This window comes from Cetorhinus maximus, chromosome 6 (genome assembly GCF_964194155.1).
Source record: "Cetorhinus maximus chromosome 6, sCetMax3.hap1.1, whole genome shotgun sequence".
In the NCBI taxonomy this organism is placed as follows: domain Eukaryota; kingdom Metazoa; phylum Chordata; class Chondrichthyes; order Lamniformes; family Cetorhinidae; genus Cetorhinus; species Cetorhinus maximus.
The window spans coordinates 25,586,768-25,599,944 of NC_135884.1; the positions used below are offsets into that span (position 1 = coordinate 25,586,768).

The window sequence follows — 13,177 nt, forward strand, 5'->3', positions numbered from 1 at the left end:
TCGATCCATCCACCAATGAGAACAATTTCTCCCGATGTACTCTGTCCAGACCTCTCATGATTTTGAACATCTCTATCAAGTCTCCTCTCAACCTTCTCCAAGGAAAATAGTCTCAACTTCTCCAATCTTTCTACATAACTGAAGTTCCTCATCCCTGGAACCTTTAGAATGCCTCAATTGACCCTGCCTCCACCACACTCTCAACCAGTGCATTCCAGATCCTAACCACTCGCTGCTGTTACCGTTGATGGTATGAACACTTGTTTTCCTTCTAGGCTTGGAAGGAACACATCCTGTATGGTAATCTATATATGCCAATACTAACACGTGGCAGATGGAAATGGAGTGAAAGGCATAAAGATTTTGAATTATACAAGAAGATAACTTATACACCACCCCCAGTCAGTGTTCACTTGGCAGGTATGTGCTTTATTGAATAATAATAAAATACTGAACCTCCCTGCAGAGTTTGCAGGGTTAGATACTGAATATTTATTAACTGTCAAGCAAAACAAAAGAAATATAGAAAAGACTAGCAGTGCTGAAATGACATGTATGGAAATGAGATGTTTCTTTTTAAAAATAAATTTTTTTTGGAAACACCTTGACATTAGTATGAAGGATTCTGGTGTACAAGTGCTTCACACTTTACCTGAAATTCTCTCTCCACTAATTTGGTACAAATTCATTTTGTATTAATGCTTCTGCGAAATTAGTCATTGCTCTTGGCTGTCCCTCGATTTTACTCAGGGTCATGAGTTTCTGCCATGAGTCTTCATGCGACTGAACAGGTCGATTCTCGACCTGCAGATCTTGGAGCACATGGGGCAAGACTAGGGCAAGATAGTGGCATCTGGAGTGAAGGATTTGCTTCCTTTTCTTTACCTCTCTGCTGCCGCTCTGCCTCATCATTAAAGCTTAATGGGCAAGTTGTCGCCATTTTGAATGGTTGGTAGCAATTTCCTCCTGGACATTAATGTGAATGCTGCTGCACTTCAAGGAGAGTTTCGGAGTGTATATAACGTTTTCTTTATCCTCCCCTGGGACACTGGCCATTTAAAAGTTGAGAAGAAAGGACCTGGCGGGGAAACATTTTTCAGCTATCTGGACACAGTGTCCATCAAGGAGTCTTGCCTGATTGCTTGTGTAGCTGGCTTCAAGAAAGACACTAGTGTTTGTTCAATCATCCTCCTATTGAATCCAGAGGATGTGGCAGAAACATTGCTGGTGGAATTTCTCTAGCACTCTTATGTGCTGCTGATACAGTCCAGGTCTCGTTGCAGTACGGAAGTGTGGTTACAACAACTGCTCTGTACGCTAGGATGTTTGTTGATTTACGGAGGTCTTTGTTGTCATACACTTGCTGTCATTTGTAGAAGGCTGAGCTGGCACAGCTGATCCGGTGTTGGATCTCGTTGTCAAAAGTGGCTGTTTGAGAGAAGTGACTGCCAAGGTATGGGTAGCGCTCAACATATTGCAGTCCCTTCTTCAACCTATATGGGAGGTGGGATATTTGACTGACCTAGTCTAAGTTGATCTATAAGTTTTGATTTGGCAACATTCAAGGACAGGCCGAGTCCCCCTGTATGCAGAATTGAAGAGATCAAGCGTGGTTTGCAAGTCTGGTGCAGAGTGGGCAACAATACTGCAGTCATCTGCAAACTGTAGGTCATGAGGGCTCGAAACGTCAACTCTTTTCTTCTCCACCGATGCTGCCAGACCTGCTGAGTTTTTCCAGGCAATTCTGTTTTTGTTGTAGGTCATATATGTTTTGTTACGAAGGCGACTGAGGTTAAAGAGTTCTCCATATAGGCGGTATTTAATACGCACGCCAGAGGGCTGTTGATTTTTGATGAGGTGAATAGTCACCGTCAGGTAGATTGAAAATATTATGGGGGCTATCACACAACCTTGCTTGACACCGGTCCGGATTTTGAAGGGGGCTGCTTCAGATCTCCCATTCAATGCAGGTATAGTCATGTAATCATGAAGCAGTTGCAGGATTGTGAAGTAGTTTCTTGGGCATCAATCTCTGGAGCAAATCCTCGCTAAATTAGTAGAGAAGAGGAATTTCGGACAAATGTATTAAATGTTTATACACGACTGTTCCAAAGCATTATTTCAAAGTTCATGGGATAGATTTTCAGTTTTTGCCTAGATGTGAAAACTGGTATTCGGGTTAACAACCTGATGAAGAAACCCCCCCTCTTTCTATTTCCGTTGATTATAGTAACAGGAGTAGGCCATTTAGTTGCTTGAGCCTCTTCTGCTGATCTGTATCCCTACTCCATCTGTCTGCCTTGATTTCATATCCTTTAATACCCTTGTCTAAAAAATCTATCAGACTCAGATGTAAAATTATTAATTGACCTAGCATCTAATGCTTTCTGCAGGAGAGAATTGCACACTTACAGCACTGTTTACGTGATGTCCTAATTTTTCTCCTGAATGGCCTGGCTCTGATTTTAAGATTATGTCTGTTTGCTCTGGACTCCCGCAACAGCAGAAAAAAGTATTTTGTTAACCAGCTTTTCCCCCTGTGTTATTGGGCAAATTTGACTGTAAAGTCTCCATATTATGGTAGTAAAAGCTATGATTGCAAATTTGAAAATCATAACAAAAATGGATACTTGGCATTTAAGATATAAAAATCTTGATATGAATGCAGTTATAAAACACATCTTAAAAATATCACACGCTGAGAGCATTAACCTTTGCATTTGACAACTAAAATTGCAGATATTCACAGAAAAATCACTTTGGCTCTTTTAAATTTACTGGAACCTTAATTAATCTAATACTGAAAACTTCAAAAACAGGCTTTTATATCATATAGCTTTGGCAGTAGAATGTAGCCAAGCCAATGTAAATTATTTAATGGATTATTGTGTAAGGAGAATTATAACTGAAGAATACCATAGAAGAATTTAAGTATACTGAAGTACACCAAAATCCTAAGCAGTTCTCCACCTGGAGTGTTCTCATGCCAGAAGATACTGTGACTCTCTGAAGAGTAATGCATTAAACAGAATCAAACTTCAGCATTTATATCATCAAAATGCAGTTTCTTTCACTGGATTGTGTGATTATTTTAGTATACTTGAGTTCTTGCTAACCTTACAAATTTAACCATCTTCTATTGCATGAAGTGTGAAAGTTATAGTTTATTTGGTTTTATGCCTTTCCCAAGAGATTACATGTATCCTCATGGGACAAGAGTGTCCAATTGTGGAAGACATTATGACAGGAGGAGACAGCCTAGAGGAACAGCTGTCTTTTCCTGTCTGACATTTTCATATATAATGGCAAGTAACTTTTTTTAAAATTAAAACACTGCATGGAATTTTGCATTTCAGGTGATACTTTAAGAGCTGAACAACTTGAAACTATTTACAAAGGTTATGAGGATTGGCGCTCAAAAGTTTTAGCAGGCAACGTCAAGGTTAAATGTTGCACACGTAATATAGATTCTGAATTAAAGACGACTGGGCCGGAAGCAAGCATACAGCCAGACAAGCCTGTGAGAGCCACCTTCAAACAGCCTATCACTTTTCAAAAGGTACTGCACATTTTTTGAAGGATCTGCACCCAAAATGTTATCTTGTCTGTCCTCTCATCAATCTGTTTCTAGCACTTTGTTTTTGTTACATAAAGTTTCCTTTCAAGTCATTATATAGTCCATATGCAACAAAATCTTGACATTTCCAACTCACAATCTAGAGATGGTCAACTCTGAAAAAAGATCTACTAAGATTTTTTTCCCCAATGCTTCACTAAATATGGTGCAATGATGATGTAACTTTATTCAAGCCAAACACCATTATTTTGTTCAAACTCTTTCCACAAAATGAACAGCTCCCCACCCAGTTTTTGTAAAGTAGTGGCAAATCATTAACTCACAATAAGCACCGATAAAGCTGCTAAAAATGTAGTCCATAAGTATGTGTGGATTTAGTGATGCATGCTCACAAACTCCCGTTCCTGAAATTGACCACTGAGAAAATTTACATAAAATTGTAAAAGTTTGCAACACAGAGGGTGGTCATTCAAGCTGTTGTATTTGCTAGATCAATTCAAAACTTAATCGCATTGCCCTGATCTCTCCCTGTAGCCATGCCATCTTCTGAAATATTTGTTCAATTTTTTTCCAGAAAAGGATACAATGATCGCTGCATCAACCACTAATTGTACCCACGTAAGGCAAATTAATTGAGGAAAGAAAATTTGTGTTATCTAACAAAAATCTCAAAACAATCTTCAGTTGGGGAAAAAAGAGTTTGCTTTTTTTCAAACTCATATAATTCTATTTTATATCAATGCGAGCAAGACAGTCAGATAATTCTAAATTGGTTGGAATGGGTACCTGGTGGAAAGAAAGAGATAGCATCTATGGTCGATGAAGATACCAGCCTTAGTTCAGTGGTAATCCTCTTGCCTTTGAATCAGAAAATTGTAAGTGCAAGCTTATCTCCATGACATGAAACTAGACTGACACTTCAATGCAGTACTGAAGGAGTTTTGCATTACTGCATAGAATTGTAAAAGGTTACACAGGATGACATAAACAAAGCGCCAACTCTCAGATGGATGTAAAAGATTTCATGGCACTTTTTGAAGATAAGAGCAGAGATGTCCTGGTGTTGTTTTCAACTATCTGCACCACTGAAATAAATAATTTGGTCACTTGTTTCATTATTGTTTGTGGATCTTGCTGTTTGTAAATTGATTATTTTGTTCCCCTATGTTACAGTAAGATCTTTCTTTTACACATCTATCTAGATATTCTTAGTGATAGTTCACAAGATAAATACAGATGATAGCAGCCTTTTGTCCCATATTTGGCCCATCTCAGTTCATTCATCTAGAGTCTAAAGCATCCAATGCTGATCAAGGCATCCAATTGTTTTTTTTCTTTTAAAAAAATCCACAATTTTTTCCATGCTGCTGCATTTGGGGATTTATTCTGTGGAATATTTGCTCTTTGGGAAAACGATGTTCTGACATCAGTTCTAAATTTGTCTTCTACTACTTTGAATCTGTACCACTTTTGCACTATTTTCATAGTTTTTAGTCATTTCCTGAATTTAACTTTTTCATATTGCTTAGTATTTTCTTTCTCTCAGTCAATGTGGTCAATTCCTTAAACTTGGTATTCCTCGTCTCTCATCTGCCTCCAGCTTCTCAATACTGAGGATTTGCCTCAAGACTGTTCTCTGACCTGCCTTCAGGGCTTAGATGCAGTCTTTGTGTCTCAGACACAGTACTCAAGGTGTGGTCTGATGTGATACAATTCGATTATGATTTCCTCTACCATAGAGTTTTGCCTACATATTTCAATATTTTATTTACTTTGCTGACTTTTGTATTCCTATTTTTCTATTCCTACTTCTTTACATTTGTCCACATTAGCCATTGTTCCACTTAACTGTTTTCAACTCATTTTATATAGTTTGTGAGCTGCATCCTCAGAATCAATTGCCTCACCTAGATGGCAGAGAGTTTCTGAATCCAATTTGTTAATATAAATTTGAAATGTGTAAAAATAATTCCCAAGATGCTGCATTAAACCACAGCATTCTAACAAATGTACTTTTGTCTTCAGTAAAATTTTGTCTTCAGCCTTAAGCATAAAAGGCTAGTAGCTTTTCGAACATTACTTTGGTAGATTTTCTATAGTCTATTGGAGATTTTATTTCCTCAAAAAAAAAGTTGAGGCAGTTAATTCAATTCCATAACTTTGCCTGGCATTGATGAAAGATTAATGAATCTTCAGTTGCCTTTGTTTGTTTTTTCATCCTTTTTGAAAATGTACTTCACAGTCAGCTTCCAGTCTACCTGGAGCCTATCAGTGTTCATTCAGCTCTCTCATTATGATCACCAAGGTCTCATAAATCTCTTCTCTTGTGTCTTAGTACTCTGAGATGAATAGCATCTATCCCTGGAGATTAATTAATATTCATCCCTTTTAGCCCAACTTCAATTCCAAATAATTTATATTGAAGCCATTAATTGCGGTTGGGTAAATGCAGTTTAGAATACATGTTGCTCATGTCTTTACTAAAAATATCTGGAACAAAATCATTTATCAACTATCCTATGCCTATCCTTGGTTTCTGCTCCATGAACTCCTTTGATAGGTTCTCAACTCTCCTGACTGCAATTACAGAATTGAAAACACTTATCAGCTATATTTTACATTTGCAGCTGAACTGTTTTCTAGACCTATTTGTCCATCTAACTACCTACTTCACATTGTTGCTTGTCCCGATATTCATCACAGTAACCTTTTCAAATTTCTGCCTTCAGATTTATTTTGCTTCTAAATAACTTGATAGTCTATCGAGAATTGAATTCTTGGTTCGTATTATGTTTATTGATCTTATCTATATTTATCTTGCAGGCTCTGCCCTTATCCTGCACGAAGTGTTGAACAAGTCCTTCCTTCCATCAGCTTACATCATAAGCTGTTCAATTCCTTAAAATTATTTTTTTTATTGTATATGATTTCTAATCTTCAGCATTTTAAATCCTAGGCTATTTAGAACTTGACCATTTTATGGTCGCTGACCCTAAAGGGTACAATTATTTCTATTTGCTATTTGTTAATTGGGTCACTTATCATTAACAAGCCAGGATATATATCGCCTCTCATGGCTTTTAAAATATGCTTCACAAGACAGTGATAACACATTGTATTTGGCAAATCAGACTCATCCATTTGGGTATTCCCAAAAAGATTTAGTTATCACATGGTTCTGTTTTCACATCTCATTTTTAATCTTTGTAAAATAAGCTGCTTTCCTTCTTATTGAGATCGGGGGTGGTGTGGGGGGTGGTTGCAACATATTTCCAGTGTTACCTTAACCCATTAAAGCTGTCTAACCATAGCAGCTCATTGTGTAAATTGCCACATTCCACAGGACTAACTTCTTTAATTTTTTTAGATGTGTTGGATAATAGAGCTACCTCCTTTCCAGTCTACATTCAGCCTGATGAATGTATAGCCCAGTATGTTGTTTTTATTACCATTCTCTCATATCAGCTATAATCTTTAGCTACCTAAACAGCCTCCATTTCAGCCATCTTATTCCTCACACTTGATTCTCAATTGAGATTAGTTCAGATGAAAACACCAAAATAGCATATTACACATTGAGAAAGGTACTTTTTTGCTAATCATTTTTCCAATGCTTCTCAAAGCTTTGTGTCTGATTAGAATAAATAAGGTATACAGTGATTAAGCCAGTTCAATATGAGCATCTGCTGTAAGCATAAGCCCATACAAATGTTTATTTTGAATAAACAAAGCCAGTTTGGGTACTTAAGAGTCAAACAATTAACCCTGTACTGCTGCAGAGATGATAAATTACACTGTCTAAATTCACAATCGTCTTACAGCATGCATAATATACACTTATAAAACCATCAGTAATTTGTCTGGTTTTCTTACCTCAATGTATTTGAAAAAAACAAGATATCAAAAAATGTTTTATTATGGGTTAATTATAAACTTGATTCATAAATTGTGAAACTTAAATGACGTGAAAACAGGTGATGAACATTTTCAGTGAAAAATTAGTTTTAGCCACATTTTGAAAGTTGAAATCTTTTTAAAATCATAACATTTGATTTTATATATATATATATAGTATCTATATTTATATTTTGATGCACATCCCACACAAGATTTGTGAAAGGTAAGCAACCCAATACTGATTAGCAGCAAGTGTGCACAAAAGTGCAATAGGTGATATTCTCTCTCTGGTAGCGCATTGGTTTCCACCTCAGTGTCAGAAATTGCTAGCACTGCATGTACTGACATTTAACTAATTGAAGGTTATTCCAATACACTTATAATACAAGACATCTGCAGGCAATTTTTTTCATGCTTTCAATTTGTATAGAGATCTGAAAAGCAGCTGCTAAATCCAGGTCAGTCTCGGTGAACCTTTTTCAAATTTGCATAATGGACATTTTTATTATAAGACTTCACCCTTCCCCACCTTTTCCTTTGCTCACCAAGCCAAACTAACCCCAGACTCCTCCTCCCCCCCCTGCAACCACATACATGTGTCAATTTCAAGAGTGTGTTGCCTCCCTTCATGCTCTCTCCAAGCTCATCTCATTCATTGGAGTCACCCCCTTGCTCCCTAGACTCCATTCTCACTAAACTGCTGACCAACTTCCTGGCCTTCAATGTTAGCTGAAATTGTAAATAACTGTCCACTTCAAAACCATCATCAATTCCCTCAAAAAAATTCTTGATTCCTAATTCTATGCAAACTACCACATCGCCAATCTCTCTTTGTTGTCCCAAGATCTTGGAATATGTCTCCTCCTAAATATGTGCTCATCTTTCCTTGCAGTGCTCTTTGAACCTCTCCAATTAAGTTTCTGCCACAGCAGTAGCCCTAACCAAAGTCATAAATTATATTTTCTGTAACCGTGATGCATTAACACCCAATATCCTCTCCGTAACTTTGATAGCCCACTGCTTCTCTATTGTTCTCTTCTCTGCTGTCCATTTCAGTGGGATTACCTTCGCTTACATATTCAATTATAGCCAAAGGATCTATACTAATGCTTTCTCTTCCTATTCACAACTGGGCCAACCCCAGCTCAAAGGATCTTTTCTTTCCTATGCAGACATCATGTGTTTCCAGATGTAAATTTGTGACACTGAACTCTACCTCTGCAATGCCTTTTTGTTGTATCCAACATCCAGTCTTGGACAAGCAACAATTTCCCCCAGCTAAACAGGAGTAAGACCGAAGACAATGGGTGAAATTTAATTCCCCACATCCCCAGTGCAAGTTTAGAGGTGGAAAGCAGCATGTGATTGGGCAGAGGGCGCGGAGGTGGAGATCCCGCTGCCTTCCCGGCTCCCTCTGATTAAGTTTAGGGTGTTAAAGCTTGTAGGTGGCCTGCCCACCTGGGGACCAACTGAGACCCTTGTGGCCACTTAAGGGCCTCATCTCACCATCACTGGTATTCAACCACTGGGGTCCCTCATTCACTGGACAGAGTGTGTCTGATCAAGGGACCCAACAGTGGGGGTGGCCTCACAGGATGGCATTCCCCTGCCCTTAATTCCAAAGCCTCCACTTTGCCAGCGACCCATCCCTGCAACCCCCATCCTACCCACACTCACCTTTACCTAGGGGTCCATCACTGATCCCTCCTGCAGGCCCCACTGTAGAACAAGCAGTGGCCACCAGTCCTGGTGGCGCTGCTGGTACTGGAGATATGCCAGTTTCTGGTTGGCTGGCAGCCCTCAGGATGGAAATCCTGCCTTCACTGGGGCTTAATCGGATTAGAGGTCCAACGCTAACAAGCTAAGTGTCAGGTCTCCCAGAGAAAAGCGTTGCAGGGCTTCCATCTATTCTCCAAACGATGGGCGAGATCCTCATACCCACATTAAATCCCAGCCATTGTCTTCAATCACCACTGCAAACTTCATACCTTCGCCACCAATTCCATCTCCCTACCCATCCACTGTCTCAGGATGAATCAGGCTGTAACTGAACTTCTGACCTACATTCTCTCCAACATGGACACCACCTACTTTCAGATCAAATGTTGCTGGTTTCCACGCTGCTTCAGCCCATATACTGCTGAAACACTCATTCATTTTGTTTTGCCATCTCCAGATTCCATAACGTCAATGATTTCCTAGCTGGCCTCCCACCCTCCACTTTTCATAAACACCAGCGCGTCCAAAACTCTTCTGTCTATATCCTATTCCTGGAGCAAGTCTAACCTTCCCAACATTGGCTCCTAGTTCCCAAATACTAAATTTAAAATTACAACACGTTTAAATCTCGTCATGGTTTTACCCTTCCCTATCTCTGGGACCTCATCCAGATCTAAAACTCTCCACCATACTCTTCTGTTCTTGACTCTGGTCATTTCTACTTCCCCCCTCCCTCCACTCCACCATTGTTCGGTGTACCTTCAGCAGCCTAAGCCCCCACTCTCGAATTTCCGCCATATTTGCCTTCCAACTCTCCCCCTCAAAATCCACCTCTGCACCCAAGGCTTTGGTCACACTGCCAAGTTTTTCCTTCTTTGGTTTGGTGTTCATTTTCTTTGCTTACACCTCAATAAAGTACTTTGTTTCTGTATTAAAGGTGCTGCATAAATGCAAGTTGTTGACAAATCTACATGATTAATGTTGATGGTGATGATTAAATCACTGAATCAAGACAAATAAACATTAAATATAAGACATTGAAATATGGAACACGTGCTTCCAGAAAAGTCTCCAAATTTAAAAGGTTCCCCTGATCTTAGGACTGCTAATATGTAGAGAAACTTTTTTTTTTAAAAGAACAGCTTAAGTCTTCAATTTTGTGATTAAACAGCTCAAAGTGAATTGTGTGTTATTTTTGCCCTAGCATACAACTTTTTCAGATGTTGAAGATTTATTAAGATGCAAGTCCCCAGATCAGGAAGAAATCACCAAAGGATTTGCCCCCCGTTTAAATGATAGGCGTAGCTGGAAAATAAATTCTAACATAATTCCTCGTTACAACATGGAGCACAAGAAGTTTGCTGATCTCAGAGGAAATGATTTCAAGTAAGAGAACCATGATTATAACACGGGTGCTCTGGCAAAATTGATTTGAAACAGTTTTTATAACAGTGTTACTAAAATTAATTGGTTCAACCTTTGAAGGTTACTTGTACATGTAAGTTGTGCAACTTCTTTAATGGTAATGGCACTTAAAGGCAAATTTATAAACTAAATCAGCAGAACAATAGTTATAACATTGCACTCCTAACGGGGACAGTTTCTGATTAAGCATTTTCACACAGACTTCTTCTAGGGTAAAATGCCCATTTTAAAAAATTCATTCTTTCATGGAATGTGGACATTACTTAGGCTATGCCAACAATTTTTTGCCGATCCTTAATTGCTCTCAAGAACGTGTTGGTGAGCCAACTTCTTAAACCACTGCAATCCATGTGATGTAGGTAACCTACAGTGCTGTTAGTGAGGAAGTTCCAGGATTTTGACCCAGCGACAGTGAAGGAACTTCATTCTTTTAAACTGGATTGAATGAATTCTGGTGGCAGTCTTTTGGGCAGTATTATTTAGTTGAATGATCAAAAGATGCCACTAATTAGTTTTAACACAGATACCAGCAGAGGCTGACAATTGAAAAATCAGTAAACAAATCTAGTATTCATACAACCACAGAAATTATCTTTATCCTCGATAAATGCATGTCAGAATAACGCTGGTCCCAGATCCAGAAATACCATATTATGACCTCCTATGCAATTACTGTATTTCAGCTTCCCATTACTCTACTCGGTTAGTGAACAGTCTCAATCCTTAGGTGAAACCTGTAATGATTTCTCTTAACCTGTATTAATATCATGGCTTTATTAATTTTTATGAAATCCATATTAACCTATTTCCACACTTTTTTCTTTAGTGTATACTGCAATAAGCACTCACGGATTTACAATCGTAAGCTCAATCCACTAAATGGGGAAATGGAGAAGACTCATCTCCTCCAAACAAACAATCCTCCCACAGAAGTACTCTAATCCACCATGAAAACAGAAATGGATAGACAACTAACCCATTTGTTTATGGCTTTGTGCTTTTGTACATTTCATTGATCAAACCAATATCTGATGCACTTGAATACTGGGCCATATGCTGAGTTGCTGTCATTCTTGCTACTGAAGTAAATTAGCCGTAGAACTGCTTCAGACTTGTTAATAGTGAACAGGAGAGCTGAATGATATTGCACTTCAAATACAAAACAGAATTTATAAAATATTTCACAATTTTTACAGTTAAATTCAGTAAATCAGCTTTACATAATTATTCTAGTTTTACTTTTATTGTATTGCCTGGTGTTAATATCCATATATGCACACACTTAGAAAACTATAGTCAGTTTATGGTCGAATATGTCCTAGAATGTTCGGTCAAGTGGGTGAGAGCAAATATATGCTCTCTTATCCAGCACCTGCTGCGCTATTTTCTTAATGCTGTCATCAAGGTTTTCAGGAGAGTCTAAATGATAGAAAACAAAAATGACAAATGTATTAGAGAAAAAAAAACAGTTAATCTGGGTTTTTAACACAGTTGATTACATCATCATCTTCCAACAACTCTCCACCATCATCCAGTTGGGTGGGATCTCACTTGACTGGTTCCTTATCTAATTTTAGGCAGAGGATCGCCATAAGAAGCTTATCTTCCCATTCCCATGCAGTTACTTCTGCTGTCCCCCAATGATCTATCCTTATACCGTTTCTATTTCTCATCTACATGCTGCCCTTCAATGATATCTGAAAACACGTCAGTTTCCACATGTACATGGATGACACCAGCTCTACCTCACCTCTTGACTTTTCCACTGTCCCTAAATTGCAAAACTACTTATCCAACATCCAATACTGGATGTGCAGAACTTTCCAGTAATTTAACTATGGGGAAGACTGAAACCATTGTCTTTGGTCTCCACCAGAAACTCCACTCCCTCGTCACCAATTCCATCCCCCTCCCTGGCAACTGTTTGAGGTCACACAAGATTGTTCGCAACCTCAGTGTCTTATTTGACCCTGAGGTGAGCTTTCAACCACATATCTGTGCCATGACTAAGGCTGCCTATTTTCAACTCCGTATCATTGCTCATCTCTACCCCTGCCTCAACTCTTCTATAGTGAAATTTTCATTCATGCCATTGCTAACACCAGACTTGATTATTTTAATGTACTCCTGGCCAACCTCCCACGATGTATCCTCCTTAACTTGAGGTAAACCCAAACTCTGCTGCCTGCAAATTAACTCACACCAAGTACTGTTCACCCATCACCCCGGTGCTTGCTGACCTACATTGGCTCTCACTTAAACAATGCCTTGATTTTGAAATCCTCATTCTTGTTTTCCAAGCCATCCATTGCCCAGTTCCTCCTTATCTCTGTTAACTCCTGCATCCCTACAATTCTCCATATCATTATTTTCAACAAACACAATTATCTCAATCTGTCAAATGATATCAGAAATACTTGCTACCCTTGTTTGAATGGCTCATTTCAGTTCATGTTTTTGTGCTTACTCTCAGATGACATGTGTTACATGACAGCTGCATGTGTTCTAATCAGCTTCATTCGTTCATATATACAGGTGCTTTAGCCTGTAATCCATCCA

At 38.6% G+C, this 13,177-nt stretch overlaps 2 protein-coding genes across 2 annotated transcripts in view; one reads left to right on the top strand and one right to left on the bottom strand.

Moving 5' to 3' along the window:
• The window catches only part of cfap92 (cilia and flagella associated protein 92 (putative)), a 122,578-nt gene extending 111,995 nt beyond the window's left edge, over positions 1–10,583 (top strand). Inside the window, exons 13-16 of the mRNA XM_078543038.1 lie at positions 276–420; positions 3,357–3,559; positions 4,324–4,452; positions 10,398–10,583. Coding sequence (XP_078399164.1) covers positions 276–420; positions 3,357–3,559; positions 4,324–4,452; positions 10,398–10,583 — 663 coding nt within the window. The remainder of the gene's footprint in view (positions 1–275; positions 421–3,356; positions 3,560–4,323; positions 4,453–10,397) is intronic.
• A 789-nt stretch (positions 10,584–11,372) lies between these two features.
• acad9 (acyl-CoA dehydrogenase family, member 9) overlaps positions 11,373–13,177 on the bottom strand; it is a 76,346-nt gene continuing 74,541 nt past the window's right edge. Inside the window, exon 18 of the mRNA XM_078543459.1 lies at positions 11,373–12,037. Within this exon, the coding sequence (XP_078399585.1) occupies positions 11,937–12,037 (101 nt within the window). The 3' untranslated portion in view covers positions 11,373–11,936. The remainder of the gene's footprint in view (positions 12,038–13,177) is intronic.